Source organism: Mus pahari, chromosome 17, assembly GCF_900095145.1.
Source record: "Mus pahari chromosome 17, PAHARI_EIJ_v1.1, whole genome shotgun sequence".
NCBI lineage: Eukaryota > Metazoa > Chordata > Mammalia > Rodentia > Muridae > Mus > Mus pahari.
The window spans coordinates 45,343,189-45,370,670 of NC_034606.1; the positions used below are offsets into that span (position 1 = coordinate 45,343,189).

The 27,482-nt window shown below is 50.1% G+C and overlaps 3 protein-coding genes across 5 annotated transcripts in view; 2 read left to right on the plus strand and 1 right to left on the minus strand.

The window, feature by feature from the left end:
* Mief1 (mitochondrial elongation factor 1) overlaps positions 1–10,237 on the plus strand; it is a 16,004-nt gene extending 5,767 nt beyond the window's left edge. Inside the window, exons 3-6 of one of the 3 annotated variants that reach the window (XM_029548014.1) lie at positions 4,667–4,817; positions 5,788–5,965; positions 6,241–6,417; positions 6,812–10,237. In XM_029548014.1, the coding sequence (XP_029403874.1) occupies positions 6,367–6,417; positions 6,812–7,618 (858 nt within the window). In that variant the 5' untranslated portion in view covers positions 4,667–4,817; positions 5,788–5,965; positions 6,241–6,366 and the 3' untranslated portion in view covers positions 7,619–10,237. Of the gene's footprint in view, positions 1–4,529; positions 4,818–5,787; positions 5,966–6,154; positions 6,418–6,811 lie in introns of all 3 variants that reach the window. The other 2 variants (XM_021216449.2, XM_029548013.1) reach the window with 2 other exon arrangements.
* Positions 10,238–12,972: 2,735 nt separating this feature from the next.
* Positions 12,973–15,329, plus strand: Atf4 (activating transcription factor 4). Its single transcript, XM_021216450.1, has 3 exons — positions 12,973–13,477; positions 14,007–14,318; positions 14,431–15,329. Exons 2-3 carry the CDS (start codon positions 14,099–14,101, stop codon positions 15,261–15,263), a joined length of 1,053 nt encoding a protein of 350 aa, XP_021072109.1. The 5' UTR covers positions 12,973–13,477; positions 14,007–14,098; the 3' UTR covers positions 15,264–15,329.
* Positions 15,330–18,373: 3,044 nt separating this feature from the next.
* On the minus strand, positions 18,374–21,749 carry Rps19bp1 (ribosomal protein S19 binding protein 1). Its single transcript, XM_021217247.1, has 4 exons — positions 21,676–21,749; positions 21,432–21,566; positions 19,059–19,156; positions 18,374–18,891 (listed from the first exon to the last, which is right to left on the minus strand). The coding sequence occupies exons 1-4, from the start codon at positions 21,725–21,727 to the stop codon at positions 18,748–18,750; spliced, it is 429 nt and encodes a 142-aa protein (XP_021072906.1). The 5' UTR covers positions 21,728–21,749; the 3' UTR covers positions 18,374–18,747.
* Positions 21,750–27,482: the final 5,733 nt, after the last annotated feature.

The following is a 27,482-nucleotide window of genomic DNA, read 5'->3' on the forward strand; positions in this document are numbered from 1 at the left end:
GTAGTCAGCTAGGGTGGTTACAGACTTACACAGAAAGGTAAGGAGAAGTAGGGTTAAAGTGGTTTTCTTCTTTTTGTGGGGGTGGTGGTGGTGATGCTGGGATGGAACCCGGAGCCTTGAGCATGAAAGGCAAATGCTCTACCACTGAGCTATTCCCAGCACCTAGTGTGGTATTGTTTTAGTTGGCTTTGAGGGAAATGGCTTCTAAGTTCTAGTTAGTTAATTTTGGGATGGGTCTCACGACGTAGCACTGGCTAGCCTGGGACTCACTTTGTAGATCAGGCTGACTTCAAATGCGGGCTGACCTGCATCTGCCTTCTCCTTTAATCCCCTGGGATAAAGGCTACATACCCTGCTGCTTCACATGTTTTGCCTCTGAGAAGAGTTGGGAGGAAGGCTGGAGTAGGCCAGAGGCAAGCTGCTTCTGAGGCCTTCTTGGTCTGCTGTTTGCTGAACCATTGCATCCACTGCGGGTTAGTTACTGTCACATGCACTCAGCTGCACATAGTTATGGAAGTGCCTGGATTTATCATTCAGTTAAGTTCCACTTGTATGCTTTCTAGCTAGGGAACTGCAAGCCTTGAACGTCGTCACTGAGCAGAAACATGGGTATTGTATCATCCGTGTGTCTAGGGAAAAAGTTTAGATAAAGCTTGCTTGAGTTGTTCACAGAGCACTTATCCCCAGCCTTCTCTCCTGTCACTCTTTTCTTTCTGGTTTGTTTGTTTGTTTGTTTGTTTTTTTGGGAAGCCATTTTAGGTGGTTAAAGTGCATAGGTCAGTAGTATCATGCAACAGGTTTCCAGAACTTTTTAACCTGGTTAATCTGAAACTGTACCTATTAAACACAGAACTCCTTGCTTGCCAGAGGAGCCAAGCCTGACTCCTTGCCCGGGGAGGAGTCTTAGGCCTACTGGAGGTTGGAGGCAGTAGAATCAGGGTTGATGCTGGAGGGACAGTAACCTGAATGAGGAGGGTTTAAATGCCTTGTCTCTCTGTGAGCTTGTGGGTGCTCTCTTCCAGGATACCAGGTCTGGGGTGCCACTTAGTCCTTGGGTGGGGGTGAGTATTGAATTAGATTATTGGGGAGGCCCTTAACAAGCCTGCCCTGCTTCCCAGCTTTGATATCAAGCCCAGCAGAATTTCGGTGTCGTGAGGCTGTTTGAGCTTCATCTTAAAGCACGCAGTGTAGCTGGACAGCCGGCTGCAGCCCTTCTCTGTGGATGGAAATCTGACCTAGTGATGGCTGTCCCTTGGAGGCTGGGTTTACAGCCGATGAGTACTTGCATGCGTTGTTCCAACCAGTGCTTTTCCTTACTACAGCCCTGTGATTTGGGCCTCATGGCTGGGGGGGTTAAGGGGCCCATTTGAGGTCACCTAACAGGTTAGCTCAGGCCCAAGGCAAGTATTCAGATCTCAGGATTCCTGACTCTTTTTTTTTTTTTTGAAAGATTTTATTTATTTATTATATGTAAGTACACTATAGCTGTCTTCAGACACTCCAGAAGAGGGCGTCAGATCTTATTACGGATGGTTATGAGCCACCATGTGGTTGCTGGGATTTGAACTCTGGACCTTCGGAAGACCTTACCCACTGAGCCATCTCACCAGCCCCGATTCCTGACTCTAAAACCCACGCTTTACTGTTACACTGCACCCACTGATCTTCTGAGATGTCGGCAGGGCCAAGGACTGGCAGGCTTCTGCTGACTCCAACCTGGAAAGAGGCAGAGCCCTCCTTCCTGCTGTTTCTTTAAAGGATGGTTTAGAGAGTTCTGCATCTAGTGCTGCTGCTTCTTGTAAGTCTACCTGTAAAGGTTTATCTTAAAATGGAGGTCATGGCGGGCAGTGGTGGCGCAGGCCTTTAATCCCAGCACTTGGGAGGCAGAGACAGGCAGAGGCCAGCCTGGTCTACAGAGTGAGTTCCAGGGCAGCTAGGGCTATACAGAGAAACCCTGTCTCGAAAAACCAAAAAAAAAAAAAAAAAAAAAGGAGGTCATTTGTGGACTTGAGTGTTCTGTCTGTCCTGATCAGAATACTCTGCCTCTGCTGGATGTCACGTATACCACTCTGTGGCAGTGGTAGGACGGTGACCTTATCCGTCTTACCTGACCCCATGTGTACATGCCATGTTTAACTTTTCTTTGGCTTCTCTGTGCATTTGAGGTAGGAATATATTATAATTGGCCAAATACTCTCTCATTATATCCCTGAACCTGAAGCGTTAATTGAAAGTAAAAGACAGAGGAGAGAAAAGTGCTGTCCTGTGAGCATAGTGAGGGAAAGGAGATTTTTGGGTTTGATAATGAGTCTTTTTTTTTTTTTAAATGTGGCTTCCAAGCATCTGTCATCATGACTGTCTACTTCTTAATCCTAACATTCCCAAAGCAGTGGCTAAATAAAGGAAGATCCTGTTTTCCTATCAAAGCCATATTGTAAAGGGTGGGGAGGTTTGTCTTGTATGGTGGGTATATTAGGGTTCTCTAGAATCACAGAGCTTATGGGTGGTCTATATATAGTACGGGAATTTGTTTGCAGTCCAACTCTCCAACAATGGTCAGCAGCAGCTGTGAATGGAAGTCCAAGGATCTAGCATTTGCTCAGTCACACTAGGCAAGCAGAGGAAGAGAGAATCTGCCTTCTTCCAATGTCCTTATGTAGGTCTCCAGCAGGTGTGGCACAGATTAAAGGTGTGTGCCACCAGGCCTGGATCTGGGACTTTCTTTGTCAAAGATGACCTTGAACTCAGAGATCTCCTTGCCTTAGTCTCCTGGGATTCATAGCCACTATGCCTCAAGATCTCCATTTCAAGGTCCAAGTCAGGAACTTATATCTCCCAGCCTCAAGATCAGGATCACAGGTGAGCCTTCCAGTTCTGGATTGTAGTTAATTTCAGATAAGCTTAAATCCAGGCATGGTGGTACATACTGTTAATTCCAGGAGATAGGCATGCAGATCTCTGAGTTTGGGATCAATATACAGAGCACGATCCTGGATAGTCAGGGTTAGGTAGTAAAGGAGTTGGAAAATCGAAAGCTAGTGATAATGTAATGTTCCAGCTCCTGCAAGCTTCAGAACTTAGCAGCTTTGGTCATTTCTCTCTGGCTGTGTATTCAAGAGGAGAAGGAGACTACAGGGACAATTGATGCTGGTTAGCTGGAGCTAAGAAATTAGTGGTGATTAAGAAGAGACCAGCATCACTGAGGTGAACTCTTCTGGGAAGTGTTTTCTGAGAGCTCAGAGGCTGTGTTCCAGAGATAGATAGCCCAGGTTGTACCTTGAGCTGCAGCTGGACTTGGTAATGTGTAAAAGTCACCCAGCTGGTACCAGTTTTGAAGGCACGAAGGGGTCATGAAGAGCAGCTGAAGCTCTGCACTGTGAGAGACCACGGAAGGCCATTAGTGAAGGTGTAGCCTCAGTTGCAGTTGATGTCCAGGACTGAAGGGACCATGCAAAGGAGTTGAGGCTTGGCACCATGAAGAGAGCCTATGCGAGGCTATTGGTGAAGCCTAGCTGCAGCAGAAGATCTCATTGGATTGGAGATGCCAGTCCAATGGGATGATCACCAAGAATAGCAGCAACATTGGAGTGGATCAAACTTAGAGTGCTACAGAGGGCAGAGTTGGAGAAGTGACACCAGCCCTAAGGAGAAGCCCAGAAGACTCATGTGTGGATCCCAGATATTTGAACAAGAAGCTGTAACATTGAAGATGCCTTGGAGATATTCTAGATGCCAGAGCCATAGGTTATCTGCTGAGGAAAGCTGTTAACAGGGAGTGGAACAGCCCCTCAAAAGAAGCTTGCTGCAGTCAACAAAGATGAAAAGGGAGTTAGAGATCTGAAGACTGCTGTGACATCAACCTTGGAGGTCAAGAGTTTGGAGTTTGCCAGCCGGTTTCCTGTCTTGATTTGGGAATTACAGTTAAGTGATTGGATGGATCTCAGAAGAGGCTTTGAACTTTGGACTTTTAACATTGTTGAGATTGCTATAGAATATAGGGACTTTGGAATTTGGACTAAATTTATTTTGGATTATGCTATGTTTAGGTATGGGCCCCCATAGATTCATATGTTTGAACAAGCCTATGCGGGCCAGGGAGTAGAATGTGGTGGTTTGTATATGTTTGACCCAGGGAATGGAAGTAGAGGAGGTATGGCCTTTTTGGAGTAGATGGGTATGGGCTAAAGACTCTCATCCTAGCTGCCTGTCAGTCAGTCTTCCACTAGCAGCCTTCAGATGAGATGTAGAACTCTCAGCTCTGCCTGCACCATGCCTGCCTGGATGCTGCCACACTCCCACCTTGATGACCATGGACTAAACCTCTGAACCTGTAAGCCAGCCCCAAATATATGTTGTCCTTTATAAGACTTGCCTTGGTCATGGTGTCTGTTCATAGCAGTAAAACCCTAAGACAGTGAGGTATTTCACTGGAGTACAAATCTTGGATTGATTATGGACTTATGTTTGCTAGTCCCAGGTCTGTGAAAGGTTTTCTGCTGTATACACTGGCATTTCTTTTCCTGTCACAGGTTGTGGTACTTCCTCTGGACCTTAGTATATGCAGCCTTAGATTTCCCATGCAGTAACCTTGGCTGTGATGGGGAGGGACATAAAGCGGAGCTTCTGTGGTCCCAGGCAGTGATGGCTGTGCTGTCTTCATTTCCAGGTGAGCAATGGCAGGTGCTGGTGAGCGCAAAGGGAAGAAGGATGACAATGGCATTGGCACAGCCATCGATTTTGTGCTCTCCAATGCCCGGCTGGTGCTGGGTGTGGGTGGAGCAGCCATGTTGGGCATCGCCACACTGGCAGTTAAGCGGGTAAGTGCATGCAGCCTGGTCCCAGGATGGGAGGTGGTGAGGAAGAGCTTTCCTGAGGTAGACTGACAACGTTATTGGAGCAGATTGGCTCATCTGGCAGCTTGCTTCTAGGCTTTTCCATAAAGAGATCGCTGAAGATTAAAGAAATGTATCCAGCAAGTAAAACACAGCAGCTCACCCAGCTACCCTTCCTCTTTGATGACGTGATTTAGAATAGCAACCACACGGATACTTCTCTAACTTTTTTTTTTTTTAAAGCATCTACCTCTATCTGTGTCCTCTGACACACCTAGCTAGCCAGAGAACCCTTTTAGTCCATGAGTTCTACACCACAGTTTCAGCTGACCAGACTGGAAATACTTTGTTAAAATTGTATTTGTGGGCTGGTGAGATGGCTCAGTGGTTAAGAGCACTGACTGCTCTTCCAGAGGTCCTGAGTTCAACTCCCAGCAACCATGTGGTGGCTCACAACCATCTGTAATGGGATCTGATGCCCTCTTCTGGTGTATCTGAAGACAGAGACAGTGTACTCATATACATAAAATAAATAAATCTTTTTTTAAAAAGGAGAAAGGGCAAACCTAATAGTTTATCTTAAAAAGGTGACACCAGTACCATGTTTATTACAAAACAAGTGTCTGATGGCCTTTTTATGTGTACTGTAATTTAATTCATACACTAGAATTCAGATCATGAATGGCTAACAGTGGTTTTGTTGGACAGTCCTGATTTAAGTAAAATTGACTTGTAGTAAAGTGGAAAAAAATTGGCTGGTGATGTAATTCAGTGGTAGTATTTGCCCAGCATGCACAAGGCTCTGGATCCCATCCCCTGTACCACCATCAACAAAGACAACAAACAATGTCTTGAATTTAATGGGGCAAAGAGTCCGGGGAAGGAGGGGTGTTGGGAATGAAGTGGAAGGAGGGGACTGGTATATGTATGTCCCGGGTCCTCTCTGGTATTGCAGATGTACGACCGGGCAATCAGTGCCCCTACAAGCCCTACCCGCCTAAGCCATTCAGGGAAGAGGAGCTGGGAGGAGCCAAACTGGATGGGCTCTCCTCGCCTATTGAACAAGGACATGAAGGCAGGCCTGAGCCGGTCTCTGCAGACCCTTCCCACAGACTCTTCTGCCTTTGACACAGGTGAGAAATTCCTTGAGCTCTCTGGGGCTGCTTCTCCCCTTGGAGCTGCTGTGGTGCAGAGACTTCTCAGCAGGGAATGTCAGGCAATTTGCCCTTCGTGCCAGGTCCATCTCCTTCCTGGGATTGGGACTTTGGTGGCCTAAACAAGCTTGGGCAGAGCTCACATGCCTCTCTCTCTTGCCTTGGCAGATACATTCTGCCCACCCCGGCCCAAGCCATTGGCCAGGAGGGGCCAGGTAGACTTGAAGAAGTCACGACTCCGCATGTCCCTGCAGGAGAAACTTCTTTCTTACTACCGGAACCGGGCAGCCATCCCTGCTGGAGAGCAGGCTCGGGCCAAGCAAGCTGCGGTGGACATATGTGCCGAGCTCCGGAGCTTCCTGCGGGCCAAGCTGCCTGATATGCCACTTCGGGACATGTACTTAAGTGGCAGCCTCTATGATGATCTGCAGGTAACACAGTCCGTATGAAGGGTGGGCTGGAGGTGGACAGATGCTTCTCAGTGGTGGGGATTATCAAGAAAGTCATTGTTCTTCCGCCTCAACCAGAAAGCTTCCTGCTTGCAAATCCTGCCCCACAGTAGTGTTTGCTTCTCTGCTTCATCCTTTCTCGTTTCTATGTCATACTTAGACTTTTTAAGATGCTTTAGGGGGTAGGAGTGTAGCTCAGTTTACCAACTTGTATTAGGTCCTGGGTTCAATTCCCAGTGTTGCATAAAATAGGCAACAGACCTATGTCATAGACCTATCATGTCAACACTCGGGAGATAAAGGGCCACACACACACTGTAATAAAGAATTAAAAACAAAACAAAAACCAACTTTCTTTCTAATTGTACTCTGGCAGGTGGTGACAGCTGACCATATCCAACTCATTGTTCCCCTTGTGCTGGAGCAGAACCTGTGGTCATGCATACCTGGGGAGGACACCATCATGAATGTCCCTGGTTTCTTCCTGGTTCGTCGTGAGAACCCAGAGTACTTTCCTCGTGGTAGCAGTTATTGGGACCGATGTGTTGTAGGTGGCTACCTCTCCCCAAAGACAGTGGCAGACACCTTTGAGAAGGTGGTGGCAGGCTCCATCAACTGGCCAGCCATAGGGTCCCTCTTAGACTATGTGATCCGTCCAGCACCACCCCCAGAGGCCCTGACTCTAGAAGTTCAGTATGAGAAGGACAAACATCTTGTCATTGACTTCCTGCCATCAGTAACCCTTGGTGACACTGTCTTGGTGGCCAGACCACACCGGTTAGCTCAGTATGACAACCTGTGGCGGCTGAGCCTTCGTCCTGCTGAGACAGCACGCTTACGGGCTTTGGACCAGGCAGACTCTGGCTGCCGGTCTCTGTGCCTCAAGATCCTCAAGGCCATATGCAAGTCCACTCCAGCTCTGGGCCACCTCACTGCCAGCCAGCTAACCAACGTTATCCTCCACTTGGCCCAGGAGGAGGCTGACTGGTCTCCAGACATGTTGGCTGACCGATTTCTACAGGCCCTGAGGGGACTCATCAGCTACTTGGAGGCTGGGGTCTTGCCTAGTGCCCTGAACCCCAAGGTGAACCTATTTGCAGAGCTCACCCCTCAAGAAATAGACGAATTGGGATATACCCTCTACTGCTCGTTGTCTGAGCCGGAGGTGCTGCTGCAGACGTAGGGCAGGTAAAGGCTCAGACTCTCCGTTAAAAACACTTGGCTATGTGGTTGGTGCCTCACAGGGTCCCTAGGTGCCTCCTGTTTTGCTGGTAATTGTCCTGGTCACTTCATGCTGATGAGAATGACGTCCCTTCGGTTTTCCCGCCCACCCCTATTTTTGTAACCAAACACTGTGCTCCCTACTTGCCGCCTTACTCTAGGCTGGTTTTTTTGTTTTTTGTTTTTTGGAACAAACAGAAGGTGTGGAGTGCTGGCCTCAGCCTTTGGGTGTTTTGTTTTTGGCCCAGATTTCTTGTTTTTCTGTCTGCTATGTCCTGTTCTGCCCCTTGGCCTCTTGTTTGCTCTTTTCTCTGTCTTTCTCTTTCTTGGTCACACCCGTGGCTCTTGTCCCCAGAGCACATTTGCCTAATGAAGACGTTGCCTGTAGTTGATGTCACAGAAGAGGGATTGCATGTTTCTAGCCTGAGCTCTGCAGAGGAATGAGACAGTATTTAGGTTTCCAGGGTGAGGCTGGAAAGAGCCTCTGCCCTGGCAAATCAGCCTTTGCCCCTGGTTCCTGGAAAACAAGCTTATCTCCTCTCCCTACCCTAAGCAACTCCTGTTTATCTGAGCTAAGGATTTTGAACGTGGGGACGGTGCATTGACCAACACTGGAGGCGCCGGATGCAGCTATTTTATTGGAGGTTTATTGAGGTGCTTCTTTATGGCTATCAGTGAAAGCACAGGGCTAGGATGCAGAAGCTGATTTGGAGAGCCTGTGTGTTCCCACTGTTTGTTTCTATACGTGGTCACCAGAGTCACACAGACAAGGAATACGTGGGGGCTTCACAGGCAGCACCTGTAAGATGCTGGTTTCCCCTTAACTGCTGGTAGAAGGTGGCCTTGCTTTAGCCATGGAGGCCAAGGGAAGGCAAAAGGAGGCAGTGTCAGCGGAAACCCAGTGACCACAATTGCTTTCTTGACAGGCTTTACCTTTCTTAGGTGTTGCCTTAGAGCAAGAACCATACCCAGGGCCAGAACCTCCCACCTGGTCCCTATCCTTCTTGCACTATAGGTACCTCCACAGGCCAGAGGGCACATGACCATGCCAGCCCCGCTCCCTCACTTGACTCCTGGGGAGATTGGTGCTACCTAGGAAGAGAGTACATAAATAACACCCACAGAAAAGAGATGGGCTTCCCATGTTGCTGCTGAGATTGCTATTTATGGCCAAGTCATCATCATATGGGTGGGGGAAGGGTCATTTCTGTGTGTCCTTTTTCTTCCGTTCATGACAAGAGGCTGACAGTAACTCTGGTTCTGATTTGCCCATCTAGTATTGTGTTCTCCCATCAGGTCTTTCTTTATCTATTCTTACTACCTCTCCATCAGTGTGATTCTGGTGACGTACTCTGTGGCTGTGTTGGCCCTTCCTTATGAGGGTGACACAAAATGACTATAAATAGCACTGACCCTGCAGCAGCCCATTTGAAATTAGGGTAGAGACACACCCCCCTCTCCCCTCCTAGGAGGTTGAGCTAGGCTATATATTTAGCCTGTCTTCCTCTTCTCCCACACATGTGTAAAGACTTCTTCAGGAGTTTCTTTTTGATTTGTGTAAGATAGTATGAGAAACTTGATAAAGCCAAGAACCTTAACTGAAACATGCCCTCCTGGTAGTTAATAAAAATGAATAAAAGCATCTATTGCTAAGTTGAACTGAGTAGGCACGGCAGGGCTTTCGTAGACAGTCCAAGGTTCTGGCTGCTGCCTGTTGGAGGGAGAGTTGGTAGAATGCTGCAAAACGAGATTTTAGAGAGGAGTTAGATTTCCTGTCAGAAGTATTATAAAACTCCTAAGCTGCCATCTCTGAACTGATTCCGTTTAGGATGCCAGGAAGAGTGCAGATGAACCCCCAGAACTTGAAGATGCTCAAGATTCCAAATGTCCTAAATCACAGCCATATCTTAGTGAATTTAGGAAAAGCAATGAATTTATCATTTGTCACTGAATTTAGGAAAAGCAATGAATTTATTGCCTGTTTTTATGAACAGCTTTGACTTTGGACTATGCTTTGCAAAACCAAGATCATGACTTGGCCATCTTATAAGCAGGAACCTCTTAGAAGTCCTCAGAACAAGGACCAGTGGGACCAGCTCTATCCTGGTGGGTTTGTGGATTAGCTGGGCACACCTTCTTTGCTGTCATTCTTTGTCATAAAGTATGGGAGGCGGCCACATGCTCTGGGATGCTTAGATGGAAGAAAAGATACTCTGTCCTGCTTCCCTCTTTGTTGAAAGACCCAGTTGGCTGTGCCACTACTCTGCTTTTCTCTTCAGTTACTACTCCCACTTTTGACTGTAGGAAATGCCACTGTTAGGCCCCTACTTCTGTTTGGGAGGTATTTTGACAGTGTCAAGATTAGCAGACTATATACTTGATGCCTAAAACTACACATTACCCTGGTTACCAAGTAAATCCAAATTTATTTATTTATTTATGTTTTGGTTCTTTGTTGCCCTTCTCCAAAAATGGAATTCAGGATAGCAGTATTCTTCTACGTATTAACAGTTGAGCCGGGCCTGGTGGCGCAGGCCTTTAATCCCAGCACTTGGGAGGCAGAGGCAGGCGGATTTCTGAGTTCGAGGCCAGCCTGGTCTACCAAGTGAGTTCCAGGACAGCCAGAGCTATACAGAGAAACCCTGTCTCGAAAACCCAAAAAAAAAAAAAACCCAAAAAACAGTTGAGACTTTTAAAAAATAAAGAGAAAAACTGTTAGAGTGCCCCATCATCTCCTGGAGTTGGCCCTGGCTGACTTTACTTCACTGTAATTCACCGCAGGCTCAGATGGTTAAGATGAATCTGGGAGATCTGAGAGCAGGATGCACCGTGTGTTCAGAGCCTTCTACCAAGGTACATTTCCTTGGGATTATGACTTGATAAAACCGAGAGCATTTGCTACAACTCTAGCTTCTTTAGTATAAAGCTCAAGGCCAAGGTAAATGAGGAGGCCCTTGGGAACAAAGTGACCCTTGTCCCAGGCTAGGAGGTTACAAGCCCTGAGTCTTAGTGTCCAGAATACCAGCGTGCAGGGTCTATGTTTAACTGCATGTGGGATGAGATGGGTGTTAACTTTTATTTTGATCACCTTGTAGTCTTTAAACCCCTGGTCTCTGAGGCCAGGTCCACAACTTGCCTTCCAGTCACTTGCCTGCCCTTATGTGGTGGTCCTTGTGTTAAGCTGGTAGAATGGTATCAGTCACTAATTTTTGTGTCCTGTCTTGGCTGGGACCATATAGGAGCAGCTTAGCTCTAAGGCCCAGAGAGCCTTTATCCTCTCTCTCCTTGAAGGAGAGAAGTTGAATTGGTGAAAAGAGCGTCTTCTGCAGCATGGGAAGAAGAAAATAAAAATCTCCTTTCCACAACGCTGGTGTGTGTCTATGTGGTATCAGATAACTTTCTTACATCAGTGCTAGGAGTGGGATGGGGGAAGAAGCCACCAGACATTCTCCTGGGATCTCTGTAGTGTCAAATATTTTAAAACTTCTGTGTATGGCCAACCTGTATGGTCAGGAGCCTTTGTGAGAGCTGAGAAAAAACCATTTCCATGACTGATTAAGCAAGCTTTATTTAGACTGGCCAGCCAAACAGCCCCTTGCTGGCGTTGGAGGTCTCTTATGAGAAACCATTAGGGTTGATAGAAAACAGCTGTTGGGATAATTGGTTGTTAGCACCGGTACAGAATAGTCGGGGGACTCCAGGCTGCCTGCAGGGTAGATACATATGATAGGAAACAGCTGCCAGGATAATTGGCTCTTAGAAAGAAGACCAGAAAAAGAAGTGCAAGCTTACAGCAAGTGGAAGGGTTCTGGGAAGGCATAGTTTTTGTATAGCAAAAGGCAGTCACATGTCACAGGTTCAGTAGTTTAGCAAAGGGGTGGCCATACATCACAGAGTTAGGAATTCAGCATAGGTTAAAAATCATGGTTTGCAGCTGGGCGGTGGTGGCGCACGCCTTTAATACCAGCACTCGGGAGGCAGAGGCAGGCGGATTTCTGAGTCCGAGGCCAGCCTGATCTACAAAGTGAGTTCCAGGACAGCCAGAGCTATACAGAGAAACCATGTCTTGGGGGAAAAAAACAAAAAACAAACATGGTTTGCATGGTTTGCTTAGGGAACAGAAACTTGTAAGGGATGCCCGCTTAACAATGTAACAGTGTGGCTGCTGTTTTGGTTTCCAGAGCAAAGAGAGGACAGTTATCCTTTTGTTGCCTTTCTTTGCATGGAAAGACTAGGTAACTTCTGTATGTGTGCACATGCACTGGTGACTTCGTTGGCGATAAAAAACATGTAGGCCTTGAGCTTTATGGTTGGCTATAGCTCAGTAAACAATAATAAAGGCTCCTCTGAGGGAGGAGGGTGAAGCATTGAGTTAGGGAGATAGGGACCTGGGAATTAGGTTTGAATTCATAAATAGAAATCAATAATCATATAATCAAGGATGACCTTGAACTATGGTACCCGAGTGCTAGGGTTGTGTCTACCTGGCTTGCAAATAATCACTGAGCAGTAAGTGGCAGGCACTGTGCCAGTTGAGTGGTATTTGTGTGAGTCACTTAAATAGAAATGGAAACTCAAAAGATTTCCAGGTTGGAGTTGGAAAAGAGTCTTTCAGCACTTCCAAAACAGCATCCTTTATGGTGAGTACTTGGGGCTCCAGACCACTTAGGCGGCAGACTCACTCATCGGGATGACTTCTTGGGAAGGTTATACCTGGAAGTTAAGGATTGAGAGCCAACTGAATAAACCTGATCTTAAGGGAACTGACCCTATACAAACCGGCAGCGAGGGCTTCTATATTATTGACCTGAGGTTAGGCATGTTTCCCCAGTACTGGGTTCAGAGTAAGGACGCAGAATTGGAGGAACCGGAATATCTCCCACCCCCCACCACGAACGCCCTGCCTCCAAGTGCGGTCCGTGGACTGCGGGAAGCTGGCTTGGACCAGCTAACTCCGGAGGGCCTCTCCACATGCCTGAAGCCTGCCCATTCGGTTCTGAGAACAAAGGGAAAGAGGGCTTCCAGCCCAAAGGTCACGCCTGGAAGCTGTTTGCCCCGTGCGGAGCGATGCCGGAGAGAGCAACATCTGGGTCACCTCTGACGAGAGAAGGCAGGTGTGACAGTCTGCCGCCCGGAACCTCTGGTGGCTCCTCCCTTCCCACGCAGGCCCTAGTGATCCTAGAGCGCCCAGGTCCAGAGCCAATAGGAACTTGAGGGTTAGATGACTCGCCACGCCTGGGCCAATCAGCTCGACGCGCGCTCCGACGGCGTCTCGCGTGATAACCGGGCAGCTACGGCTTTGACTGTCAGAGCTTTGGCTAGGTGTCCTACCCCTCCCTGAAAGACACCGGAAGTTCGGTAACGAGCGATCCCTCCGCGCTCCGGAACGAGACCTCGCCTGGTCGGCCACCTATAAAGTAGTGCACTCGTCTCCTCTCACGGGGCCTTCAGGATGATCTCTAACGCCACAGTTACTCCCCGAGCACAGCAGAGGAGGCTTGGGGCGGGCGAGGGCGTCAGTGGGAGGCGGTTTGGTGACGCCGCGGTAGGGTCACGTGACCACGGTGGGAGGATACGCGGTGTGCTGCGTCCCTGGCCGAGGCTATAAAGGGCGGGTTTAGGGCGTGCCGCCGCCATTTCTGCTTGCTGTCTGCCGGTTATAGTTGTCCTCGCGAGTGTCCCCTTCCTCTTCCCCTCCCGCAGGGCTTGCGGCCACCATGGCGTATTAGAGGCAGCAGTGCCTGCGGCAGCGTTGGCCTTTGCAGCGGCGGCAGCAGCACCAGGCTCTGCAGCGGCAACCCCCACCGGCTTAAGCCATGGCGTGAGTATGGGGCCGGCCGCGCAGGGCGGGGGCCTCGCTGTGGTTGGGTGCGGCCCGGGCGCGGCGGCCGGCACACGCGGTTTTACAAGCGGCCGGACGCGTCGGCCTTGTTTGCGTGGCCCCGAGACGCCGGCGCTCCGGGGCAGAGCTGGGCGGAGGAGTGTCTAAAGCCCTGTTTGCTTCTCCTTCGTCCAGTCGTAGCTTAATCACCTCGAGCTCGCCGGGGATCCCGGTGTCATCCTGCGAACGTGGCGATGCCCAAGATGGCGGTGGGGCGGGGGTGTGAGTCACGGGGGCGGGGCGGGGCGCGGCGGCCTTGGCCGTATTAGGACGCGAGGACAAGCTGCTTCCTCTGGGTGGCCGGTGAAGCAAAGCTAAGCCTCCATCTTGTGCAACCCGAGCTGGCGGCTGGGGAAGCTTACACAATGGCCTTGGGCCCGCGTGCTCTCCATGTAGAGGCTTCTGGGATTTGGCCATCCAGCGTCGTAGATAGAAAGATGACTGGACTTGCTTTTGGATCCCCATCTAGGCTCTTCACGAAACCCAGCAGCAGCCTTGCTGTAACCGACAAAGATACCTTCGAGTTAAGCACCTTCCTCGATTCCAGCAAAGCCCCACAACATGACCGAGATGAGCTTCCTGAACAGCGAAGTGTTGGCGGGGGACTTGATGTCCCCCTTCGACCAGTCGGGTTTGGGGGCTGAAGAAAGCCTAGGTCTCTTAGATGACTATCTGGAGGTGGCCAAGCACTTGAAACCTCATGGGTTCTCCAGCGACAAGGCGGGCTCCTCAGAATGGCTGGCTATGGATGGCTTGGCCAGTGCCTCAGACACCGGCAAGGGTGAGTAGGGCAGTCGCCCCCGTGTGCCGTTTTCATTTGGGTCTGGTGTTCTAATGGCTTTCTGCCTCCCGCATAGGACATGAACCGTTCACGCCTGAATTTCTTTTTCCAGAGGATGCCTTTTCCGGGACAGATTGGATGTTGGAGAAAATGGATCTGAAAGAGTTTGACTTCGATGCTCTCTTTCGAATGGATGACCTGGAAACCATGCCAGATGAGCTTTTGGCCACGTTGGATGACACATGTGATCTTTTTGCCCCTCTAGTCCAAGAGACTAATAAGGAGCCCCCTCAGACAGTGAACCCAATTGGCCATCTCCCAGAAAGTGTAATACAAGTCGACCAGGTTGCCCCCTTTACATTCTTGCAGCCTTTTCCCTGTTCCCCAGGGGTTCTGTCTTCCACTCCAGATCATTCCTTTAGTTTAGAGCTAGGCAGTGAAGTGGATGTCTCTGAAGGAGATAGGAAGCCTGACTCTGCTGCTTATATTACTCTAATGCCTCAGTGTGTAAAGGAGGAAGACACTCCCTCTGATAATGACAGTGGCATCTGTATGAGCCCTGAGTCCTACCTGGGCTCTCCCCAGCATAGCCCCTCCACCTCCAGGGCCCCACCAGACAATCTGCCTTCTCCAGGTGGTCCCCGTGGTTCTCCTCGACCCAAACCTTATGACCCACCTGGAGTTAGTTTGACAGCTAAAGTGAAGACTGAGAAGTTGGATAAGAAACTGAAAAAGATGGAGCAGAACAAGACAGCAGCCACTAGGTACCGCCAGAAGAAGCGGGCTGAGCAGGAAGCCCTCACTGGCGAGTGTAAGGAGCTAGAAAAAAAGAATGAGGCTCTGAAAGAGAAGGCAGATTCTCTGGCCAAAGAGATCCAGTACCTGAAAGATCTGATAGAAGAGGTCCGTAAGGCAAGGGGGAAGAAGAGTTCCTTAGTAGGGTAGTCGGGTGCTTTGTGCTTGTACATAGTCTTGTGTTGCTGTAATAAATTATTTTGTAGTGAAAGTACCCGTGTGGGTTTTCTGTGTCGTTCTTTCTAATACACTTAGCTGTGCGGAAGGTCCTGGGTTGGATACAATAGCTACCTGGGTACATCCCAGGGCCCAGCTGAGCTATTCATGAGACAGGTGAAGGTTAGGCAGAGGAAGCTCTGGGCTAATGAGAGGAACAGCCTGAATTCCACCTGTTCATGCTGGCTTTGTTCCAGATAGCTGCCATGTAATGAGTACCTAGATGAGGTACCCGGCCTTGAGCACACAAGATGATTAGGTTTCTCTTAGGCTTAAGGGATAGAGCTCTTATTCCCTCTGACAGATGGCTGGGCTGTTTCCACCTGGTGGAAGGGCTGGGGTGAAGGGAGTAAGTGGTGGCAGGCACTGTCTACAGAAGTGAAAATGAGCAATGTAGGCAGGAAGCTGGGAAGGGAACCTAGGCTTCCAGGGCCCTGGGCTACCTGCATCTTCAGTTTTTTTTTAAAGATTTAAATAAGTACATACCAGAGGAGGGCACCAGACCCTATTACAGATGGTTGGGAGCCACCATGTGGTTGCTGGGAATTGAACTCAGGACCTCTGGAAGGGCAGCTGGTGTCTTTAACCACTGAGCCACCTCTCCAGCTCGCATCTTAGCATCTGGAAATCTGCATTAAAGACTGCAGGGTTAAGACAGATCTTTCAGCCTTACCGATGCCAGTAGAGTGTTAGCTGTTGGAATGAATGTAGTCATCCATTGGGTTTGCTAGTCTGGGGTTCCTAAGACTATGGGATCCGCCTGTAGTCTGGCCAAGAGTGGAGGAAGCTGTAGAAACCCTGACCGTGGTGACTTACAGACCTTGTCAGGTATGACAAAAGGCTGGAAGTACTGCTTTCTCCCGTTTAGCCAGCCCAGTCTGGAGCTGTTAGTTCTGGGTGCCTATTAGCTGGCAGAGAATGGCCTTCAGTTTTCCTACCACTGGCGATTGCTCACCATGTACTAGGAACTATCGGATGCAAACTGAACACAAGATGAGCAGCTTAGCTTTTGTGAAACTTCTAAGGGAGACAGGTACAAAGATGGGATCTAAAATGGCGGGCAGGCTGGGTGGAGTACCTGCCCTAGGAGGAGTGTGCTGGGGGCAGGGAACAAGGTGGGGCCTGGGTGTGGGTTGGATGATACAGCAGCAGCCCCACTTCTGCAGCAGGCCTTTTGGCTCACCCTTGTTAACACACAGAAGCTAGGCTTCTACACTTAACTACAGAAGTAGTCAAGTCTCTGCCATGAGACTCAAGTGCACCTACCCAGGCAGTCTATGGGATGGGCTGGAGATCTTGGCTATGGTGGGTGGCAGGTAAATGTTAGTTCCCAGTGACATGTTCAGAAATACACCAGCTCAGGTTGGGGGAATGGCAGAGCAGACTGTTGGACCTCTTGCCTAGCCCTTTAAGAACAGGGAACCTGACCAGCTCCAGTTACACCTTGAACTAAGCCCTCCCTACCCCACAAGCAAGACCACTCGTGGCCAGGCTGGAGTCCCGGTGGCTGGCCCTGAGTCCCCAAGACCACTACTAGCAGTCCTGCTCCACTGTGCAGCTCCCTGGACTCAGAGGACCAGGGAGTTGTGGATGGTCCCGTCCACAGCAGAGGCCACAGGAAGCATAGGGGTGAGGCAGCAGCTTGCCCAAGTCCAGATTACCAAATTTTTTAACTGGCCTAAATGTCTTTGCATCTACTTGGGATGCCTTAGTTGGGGTAGGCTTCCCTTTGCTGGACCCCCCCCCCCACTCCCATTGACTTGAATGTAACAACCGGTGTTCTTTTATCGAACCACAGGTTGGTAGTAAGCACTCCATCTTTTCCTTCTCAGCAGCTAAGAGGAGGCCTTATACCAGGAAAGGTACGGGATTTCTGCTTACATCCTCTAGATGACCATGTGACCGAGGGTGTGCGCTCCCTAGAAAATAAGCACTGAGCTGTTGCCTAAGCATTTTATTTAAGGAGGAGAAAATAAGTCCCCAAGTCCACCTGAATTTGCTTTTCTGAAGGCCAGCAAAGCCCTGCAGCAGGCAGAAGGGGTGGAGGGTTTGAAAACCAGCACCCACATCCCTTCAAACAACCCATGTCACAGAGGACAGGACATGCCATGGAGGGCCCTGAGCTCCCATCACTAGCCTATATTAAAACACACTCCCTGCTTCCCGTTCCTGCTTGCTATGACCTCCTGGATGGATGGATGGTCATGCCTTCCAACAGGCAGAGGTCACCTGGAGACAGGCAGGATCCATGCTAATTCTGCTCTGCTGTAGGTAGTTCTGTGTCATTTGAGATTCAATGCTGCTTAAAGGCAAAGAGTTGCTTGGAGCAGGGACAGTGAACCCTGTTCTCTGAGGACAAAGCCGGGTCTGGTCAGGGGCCCAACTAGGGAACTGACCAATCGTCACTGAAGCAAACCACAGGAATCCCAGTGAGCAGAGAATGGAGGAGGCAGGCTCAGGGGAGAGGATAGCTGTGTGAAGGCCACCAGCTGTCTCCTTTGGGATGTGTTCATCTGCACTGGAGGGCCTCCCCTTCCCCTGCCCCTTGTGTTGCCTCCCCGAGTGTGCTCATTCCACATGATCTTTCCTTTGCGACTGTGACTGGCACTGCATTGCTGCAGAGTCCAGTCTGCCCTCTGAGGGGGCACAACCATAGCTTTCACTGCGGTCCTTGGTTGGGGTACAGACTTTATGTAAACCTGCTTGCTGAGAACTCTGGAAACTATGACCTATGCCCAGATATCAAATGCCATACCACTTTCTGCTCTTCACTGGTGCCATAGCAGATCTCAAACTCCAGCAGGGTGGAGGTGGCTCCAGTTCTCAACTCCTAGACCTTCCTGTCCATTTCCTGGGCAACTCTAGCAGCTACAGTGACCATGCCCAGAGAGGAGGCCCTCACTGGTAGAAGGAAGTCATTTATGCTGGGCCAAGGCTGGGGACTTTAACACGGAGAACCTAGATCCACACCAAGATGGGAGACACATTGTAACACACACACACACACACACACACACACACACACACACACACACACTTGAATCCACATTTTCCCAAATTCACATTTATTTGAACTTCCAGCTCCTTGAGGTGGGGTCTGAGTGGGCCCAGTACCTGGTCCTGTTTCACAACAAATAGCCCTGGGACCCGATCCTGGTCACAGCTTACAGGTCAGAATCTTTTCTGGCAGGGTGCTGATGGCTCTGCCGAACCAGAAGTCTACTTCATTTTGAGGGAAAATTTGCTGCGGGGCTTGCAGCTCTGTTCTAGTGTCCCTGGGATGGCAACATATGGCTTCCTGAGTCAGGCTAGATTTGTACTGCCACCTGCTGGTCGCCCGTGGCACAGCACTGCAGGGACACAGGACAGCAGTCAAAGGAAGTTAGTGCTTTTTGTCCCCACCATTCCTCCAGGAAGTCTAGCTGCCAAAATATTCCCTCTGGAACTTCTGGAAGTCTTCTTCAGTGAACACAGTGCCCTCAGCCTTCTTCTTCTTCTTCTTGTTCTTCGTCTTGGCCACAAGCTGATCACAGGCTTTTCGGCCTTGGTTCTGCTGCAGGATCTGAAAAGGCTCAGAATAAGGGCACGAGACATCCACTTTTGGAAGCACAGATGGAAGCCTTTGAGCCCATAGGGATCATGGCTCTTGGCACGGCTGAGATTCGTATGGATTCTGAAGAGCAGCCGCAGTTACCACCCCAGGTTCCTAAGCTTGCACCCTAGACAAACCTGCTGGGTCACAGACTCTGGCACCACGCTTCTCATGCTGGTCATAAACTTCAGGTTTGCTTTGAGGTGGTCCCGACACTGCCGTTTCCGGTACTCAGCTGTGGGTGGCAGGCAGGGCAGGGCATTTCAGACTCATTGTATGTTAGAAGCCTTCTGGGTCCCTTCCCCTGCCCAAAGCCCCACTGTCCTTTCCCTAGAAGGGAATATTTCACAACCTGGTCTCTTAAACCAAATCTACATTTCCCATAGGTCCTGCCTGCTGCAAATCTTACAGACCCTATTGGATAGCTTCAGTTAGTCACATGACTGTGCCCCCCCCAACAGGGTTGTGTAGCCCTGGCTGTCCTCAAAGTCAGAAATCTGCCCGCCTCTGCCTCCCAAGTGCTGGGATTAAAGGCGTGCGCCACCACTGCCCGGCATGGCACCTGTGATCCCAGCACTGGCGAGGATGAGACAGGAAGACTGCTCCTGGCTCACAGTCAGATCAGAAAGGGTTATGTTTAAAAACAGCATAATAAAAATACACCACCACCACCAAATAACACAAGGTCTACCCTGAGCATAACTGTGCATCAGGCACAAAGGACACATGAGCCTCCTGTTTTCATTTCTACAGGAAAAGAACGGAGAAGCACAGTAGCACACATTTTAGAGGGCATCCATTTTCTTTCTTGGGGGTTGGGATTTCCAGAGTACTGGGATTAAAGGCGTGCCCCACCACCATGGCTCGCTACTGTCCTGCCATTCCTGCCTACCCATTATGTACTACTAGGCTGAAGACCAGCCACCAGGACCACCGAAAAGCCAGGGTTGGGGGTGGGAGGTTAGTCCTGTGTCTTGAGAGTGAAGGGAACCCCACTCCTGTCCCCCAGTTATTGGGATAACTGGGCGGGGAGGGAGGCACCTTGACATGAACTTGTGCAAACCACTAGTGTCTGCGCATGCCTCCTAGCTCCACCTCTGTTCATAGTGCTTCCTCTTGAACATCAGAGCTTTTAACAAGGACTCCCGGGCTGGTGCGGTGGTGTGTGCCTATCATCCCAGTGCTTATGAGGCTGAAGCAGGAAGGCTGATTTAAGGTTGTGGCTAGCCTGTGCTATATAGTGAAGTTCAGGCCTGCCCAAGCCAAAGCAACTCCCCCCAAACTGGGAGGAACAAACACACAATGAAACAAAAGTACTTCAACTCCCTTTACGGAGCAGAGGCGTGGAGTCAAAGCAGAAAGCAGCGTGCGTGCCATCCTGTGCCCCTTCTCAAGGCTGGAGGACTTACTACCCGTGCCACATCCCCTAAGCTGCTCTACTGGAAACAAGGCTGCTGCTTGCAGACACTTCATCAACTCACTTCTGCTGTCCCTATTGGGATGGAAGGAGGCACTGTCACCTGAGACGAGCACATTAGGAGCAACAGCACGGGGACAATCTGCCCAGCTTCCACTTCCACCACCTGGGCAGGTGCCTGTTTCTGCAACTGTAAAGTGGGGGAAAGATCTGCTCATCTCACAGAGCTGCTGGGAGGGTCAAACAAGTTAGCAGTTTACAGGGTTCAGAAGGGTCAACTGTTGGCTGAGTGCTTCATTCCTTAAATATGTGTGTGTGTGCACATTCGCGTGTGTGTGTGTATGTATGTGTGGAGTCAGAAAAGGGTATCTAATCCTCAGACCTGGAGTTACAGGGAGCTGTGAGCAGCCATGTGTGTTTCTGGGGGCTCCAGGTCCTCTGCAAGAGCAAGCAGTAAGCGCCAGCACTCTATCCCTGACGGATACTCCATCTTGCCTCTTGCTCCTATTACCCATTAGCCTTCTTTCTTCCAAATTCTCAAGCCTTTCAGGCTAAAACCTTCTCAGGTGCCTGTCTTACCACTGCTTCTACCTTGGCTTGTTAGTTTGAGTCTCCCTCGAAGCACTGCAGAGCCTTTCACCTCCCAAGCCTCACACACTTGGCAAAACCCTGCACCCTAGTTTTGAGACTGTCTGATGCTTCTCTCCCCACCACGGCTAGAGCTCACAAGCGCCTGGATCTTGCGGTTCATCTGCCTTCACGATCAGGTCTTGCCCTGAACTCACCATGGAAAGACACAGAACTTCTGTTTCTCCTGCCTCCGCCTCTCAAGTGCAGGGATGACAGACGAGTGTCACCACTCCCAGGCCTTTCCCTCTTTCTCTCATCCTGTTAATTTAGCCACACAGACAGCGGCAAAGAGACCCAGCTGAGCGCCCAGACTTGGGAATTAGATTGCTTGCCCCCGCCCCCCGACTTGAACATTCATCTTGACTTTTTCCTGGTTGAGTCTCGGGTAACGTTTGGAACCCCCGACTCGAAGGCGCTGCCCCCCAATCCTGAGAAGAGCTCGCAGTCTTCTTTCCCCACTCACCCAGAGCGGACTTAGGCGCCTTTCCCTTCGCCGAGTTCCGCAGCTTCAGGGCCTGGGAGGCCTTGGCCCGCGCCCTCGGGGTCCGCGTCGCCCGAGTCCCCCTCGCCTGGACCTGGCCGGGGACCGCACGGGGAACTACGGGGAAAGGCAGCGAAGGACCGAGTTGAAGGGCGCGCTCTCCCTCCCCACCCGCCCGGCCGGCTCTCCCGCACAGCGCGACTGTCGCAGGCCCTGCCCTGCTCACCCTCGGACGCCGCCAGAAGCTCCAAGCCGCGCCGCACCAAGGCCGCCGACATGCTCCCGAGCCCCGCCCACACGCAGCGAGCTACTTCCGCCCTGGAAGTGTTCCTCTTCCTCGGCGGAAACTGGAGCCGGAACCCAGGGTTCCGCAGCGAGCGGAAGTGCCGCCTTAGAACGCTGGCTCAATGGCTTTCCGCTGGCCCAGGGGAGCGGGGAGCTAGGGGCGTGTCCAAGGCGCAGAAGCCACAGTTGTTCAATTTCTAAGCAACAGGTCTCTGGTGATCCAGGTTTGAACTCGATTGTAGCTGAGGATGACTTTGAACTCCTGATCCTTTTCTCTCTGCCTCTCAAGGGCCTGCATGTACGTCTGTGCACCAGAGGTATACCCGGTGTCAGTGGAGGCCAGAAGTAAGCCTCAGATCCCCTGGGAAGGCATTACAGACAGGGGCCTGGAGAGATGGCTCAGTGGTTAAGAGCAACGCTGCTCTTCCAGAAGTCCTGTCTTAGTTAGGATTTTACTGCTGTGAACAGACACCATGACCAAGGCAAATCTTATAAGGACAACATTTAATTGGGGCTGCCCTACAGGTTGCGAGGTTCAGCCCAGCATCCTCAAGGCAGGAGCATGGCAGCATGTAGGCAGGCACGGTGCAGGAGGAGCTGAGGGTTCTACATCTTCATCTGAAGGCTGCTAGTGGAAGACTAGCTTCCAGGTAGCTAGGGTGAGGGTCTTAAGCCCGTGCCCACAGTGATACACCTACTCCAACAAGGCCACGCCTTCTAATCCTGCCATTCCCTGGGCTGAGCATATACAAACCATCACAGGACCTGAGTTCAATTCTCAGCAAGCACATGGTGGCTCACAACCATGTCCCATGTCCTCTTCTGGTATGTCTTAAGACAGCAACAATATATATATATATATATAGATATATCTATATATATCTATATATATATATATCTTTAAAAAAAGAATTACAGGCTGATGTGAGTTGACCCCAGGTCTGCTGGAAGAGCATCTAGTGCTCTTGATTCTTGAGCCTTCTCTTCAGCCCTGAATTTTTAAGAGTGAAAAGGGGCTTATTACACCAAAAAGGTTGAGAACCTCTAGTCTAGACGTGTCTCTTTTTCATCACTTTGGTGTGTTTTTGCAGTGCTGATGATCAAATGCAGACGCTTGAGTGCCAGACAAGCTTTCTAACCTCCTAATCCAGAAGAAATTATTATTATTATTATTATTATTATTATTATTATTATTATTATTTGCAATAAGGAGAAACCCTGTCTGGTTTATTTCACTTGTGGAGACTCATAACCAGCACCTGGTATGTGGGAGCCATGAAGCGCTGCCAGTCTGTGGATGGGGAGTGAAAATGTACATCTGGACTCACTGGGCCAACAGGAACCGAGGAGTTTGCGTACCTGATACTGTAGAATGTGGACACAAAAGAAACAGCTGATTCTCCCTGGACAACCCTCATTGTCAAATCTCTACTAAACTAGTCCAGAAGAGGGACACTTTTAATAACAGATGCTAACAAGAGTAAGTTCCTCTTGTGTTTCACATGCGTAAACTCCATTCACTGAGGTAGGTATTGTCTGTCTAATATTTCTTGAGGAAGGAAATCAATTCCTGTGTGGCTGTCCGCATTGCAACCATGTGAGCATTAGGTGGCGCTGCAGGACAGCTTTCTTTGGCTTCCTGGTCCACTACCTACGTCAGCGTGGATGAATGGATGTGTGGGGTCCAGTGCTCCTGGATTGGCTCCCTGCTAGCTCGGTGTGATGCAGCCTTCCCACTGGCAGTCAGATGATCCTCTCTGGTCTCATCTAGATGGAGAAACTGAGGCAGAAGCAACAAGCTGGGCCTCCCAGGATAGAGGCTAGGTCTTTTTCCAGAAAAGTGTGGCGGGACAGTTGGATGCCTACTGGTGTAGAGACTGCTGAGGGCTGTGTAGGCAAATCCATCGAGAAGAGCGCCTTTGTTTCCCCATTTGTTAAACAGACCTCGGAAGTAGCTTCCTTACGGCTCAGCCACCTGAGATCAATGGAGCAATACTCCTGGAGCGCCTTCAAGGAGAGGGGTACTGCCTGGAACATTGCAGACATAGCCCGTGCTGGCATTCTGCATCTTCCTACTCTGGCATGGCAGACCCATGAGTGCTTGCCTCTGAACCCTTAGATTAGGTTCAGGGAAGGCAGCTGCCTCCTGCTGGTCTCTGTGGGAGCTGGTGGGTCTTGAGGTCTCAGAATGGTTCCTGTCCTGGCTGTGTGGTCTTTTGAAGCCACTCTCCTGCTCTGAGTCTTAGTCTCTGCCCTGGGTCCCTCCTTACAGGACTCTATCCCAGGGTTCCCCTGTGCCTAGCAGGGGGTGTGTCTGCATAAAGAAAACAGGATAATCCTCCTCCTTTAGTTCCCACCCCTTAGGATTCCATCACTGACTCCTACTGGCCATCTTGGGAGTAGCTTTGCTTTGGCTTTCCTTAGAGGGAGGAATTTTCTAGAAAGCTACACAGCATCTCCTACAGAGCCAGGCCTAGAGGTCAGGGCTGTGAGTCTGGAGCAAGTGTGAACGTGACTTAGTGTGAGTGTGACTGAGTGTGAGTGTGACTGAGTGTAACTGAGTCTGAACGTGACTGAGTCTGAATGTGACTAAGTGTGAGCATGACTGAGTGTGAGCGTGACTGAGTGTGAGCGTGACTGAGTGTGAGCGTGACTAGTGTGAATGTGACTGAGTGTGAGTGTGACTGAGTTTGAATATGATTGAGTCTGAACGTGACTGAGTGTAAGCAGGTTGCATGAATGTGTGAGCAAGAACAAATGTCTGCCAGCACAGGCATGTACTAGTGTGTGTGTGTGTGTGTGTGTGTGCGTGTTTGTATGTGTGTGTATAGATGTGTATGTGTGTGTCTATAGATGTGCGTGTGTGAGAATGATCATAGTCTTCAACTATGAGTCAGGTTACTTGGTTTTGTTTAGTTTGTTGAGAGAGGATCTCATGTAGCCCAGGCTAGCCTGAAGCTGGTGTGTAGCTGAGGATGACCCTGACTTCCAGATCCTCCTGTCTGTACCTCCTGAGTGCTGGGATTATAGGTATGAGACACTATGTCTGGGCTACTAATTTGTTTAAAAAAATTTTTTTTTTTCTGAGACGGTTTCTCTGTGTAGTCATGGCTGTCCTGAAACTTGCTCTGTAGATCAGGCTGGCTTTGAACTCTGTCTGCCTCTGCCTCCCAAATGCTGGGATTAAAGACATGTGTCCCAGTATAATTTCTCACACACACACACACACACACACACACACACACACACACACACACACACACAGGGGCGGAGAGGGGAGACATGCTGACTCACACCTGCACTTGGTGAACTGAGGCAGGGAGATTTCCTTCAGATGGAGACCAGGTTGGGCTATAGAGTGAGACCTGCCCCACCCCATAAAGGAAATGATTTATTAAAGCATATTAATTGAAGCATGAGTTGGCTCATTGCACATTTACTCACAGACGTCGCGTATGCCTTTGAGGTCCAGTGTGCCAACATTGCCCTCGGGCATCTCCCCATCTCTGTCTCTGTGCCCGCTGACTGACGCTCTCTCTTTATGTCTGTGACTTTTCCCCTTGAGGTCGGCTCGGCTTGTCTCTGCGTGTCTCTGTCTCTGCCTCTCAGGATCTCTGTAGTCTCCGACGTCATGTCTGCTTCTCTGCCTCTGTTCTTTGGCTCTTTCTCTTCCATTCTGCCTCTGAGTTCTCTGCCAGGCTCTCAGCTCCTGGCCTCTCTCCATCTTCAAATTAAAACCAAATGGAGTTTCCAGAGGCCTTTCCCACTGGCTGCAAGTGTCCCAGCCTCCTGTTTCCTCACTGACACCTCAATGCCTGGCCTTCTGACATCTCTCAGGTCCTGCCTGGCCTGTTAGTGCTACAGGGCCACTGACTAGACGGATGGCCATGAATACAGATGTGGACTGCTGGGAGCTTGGCCCCTGTCTTCTTCTGAGACCCTCCATTCTCCATTTGAAACTTCCCTCCTCCTTGGAGGACAGTACACAGTCCATGCTGTCATAGAGATTGGAGAACCGTGTGGTTGGGGACTGAGGGATGACAGGGGGGACTTTGGGTTTTCAGAGTGTGGGGCCACCATAGGGACTCAACCCACACACTGTGCTCACAAATAGGCCCCCTTTCCTCTCTGGCCTCCTCTGAAAACTGGCTTTTTTTTTTTTTTTTTTTTTTTTGGTTTTTTGAGACAGGGTTTCTCTGTGTAGCTCTGGCTACACTGTAGACCAGGCAGGCCTCGTACTCAGAAATCCACCTGCCTCTGCCTCCTGAGTGCTGGGATTAAAGGGGTGCGCCACCACGCCCGGCTGAAAACTGGCTTTTGACCAATGCCCTCACATCTTCTAGGGGCTGGGTGGAGTGGATGGGAAGACCAAGCTCCTGCCTTCCCACCGTTGCTCCTGTCCCTGCTGTGTGGACCCAGGCTATGAGACTTCTCAAGCACTTCGCTGTGTGACTTATGAAAGTCCCAAGCAGTGTGCCTCAGTTTTCCTCATTCGTGAATTAACTATAGTGAAAGTAACTATAGGGTCACTCTAAGGACTGTGTACACGGCACTGAAAGTACCCTCGGGCACAGAGTAAGCACTACACGTGTGTAGGTGAATGACTGTTATATGGGTCAGCAGAGTGTCTTAGGGGACCTGGGTACATGTCTGCATGTGGCTGCTGTATCTCCTTGACAGTGCCTAGGGAGAGCTGAGGCTACAGTGCTGTTTATGAGCCCAGAGCTCGTAGCTCGGTGTGCAGATATCCTAGCTGTACTCCTGCAAGGTTCTAACCTCTCTCTGAGATTCCTGGGGAGGGGTTGGTGCGGGGGGTGGGGGGCTAGGGCACCACCTTTACAGGTACATCGTGAAGTTGCCTGACCATGCTCACGGCTGGGCCTGGCATTTAGTTGATTAAATAACAAACCTTAATACAGGGGAAGCCGGCTGCTTCAGGCAGGTGAGCACTCAGGCAGGACAGAGGTTTAGGGAGAGGGAGAAACATTGTAGGCAAAGAGCTCTGTTCAGCCTTAGGAGGCGGGGAAGTTAGATACACATCTCAGACTTTCTTGAGGGAGAGCCCACCCACCGGTCTCCGTTCGTTCATGGATCCTGACCTTCATTCCCATGGGGCGGCCATCTTCCTACTGGGAGGCTCGTTGTTCCTGGGCTCAGCACTTGCTGCTCTTCTGGAGGCCCTGAGTTCAGTTCCTGTCAGGCAGCTCCCAGCTGTCTGTTACTCCAGCTTTAGGGATCTGACACGCTTCTGACACTTTCCTGCCCTTTAGGGACATTGCACTCACATGAATATACACACAGATACAAATAAAATAAAATAAACTCTGTGACATGCTCAGCAAGTGAGGGACTGTATGTGACTTTGGGGATCCAGGTGGTTCAGGTGGCATCCACCATCTGCTATAGGACCCTAGGTCAGCAACCTTATTCGAGGTCCAGGCTGGGCAGAGGTAACTCACGTGGGTACTACTGCTTCCCCCCTTCCTTCCCCCCCCCCTTCCTCCTTCCACTCTTGTTTTGTTATTTGAGACAGAGTCTCACTATATAGCTCAGAGCAGCCTCCAACTCATGGAGTTCCTCTTGCCTCAGCCCCTGAGTTCTGGAATTACAGGCGTGTATCACCATAACCAGCTTCATAACGGTGGGCAGCTGCTTCTTCTTCTTCTTCTTCTTCTTCTTCTTCTTCTTCTTCTTCTTCTTCTTCTTCTTCTTCTTCTTCTTCTTCTTCTTCTTCTTCTTCTTCTTCTC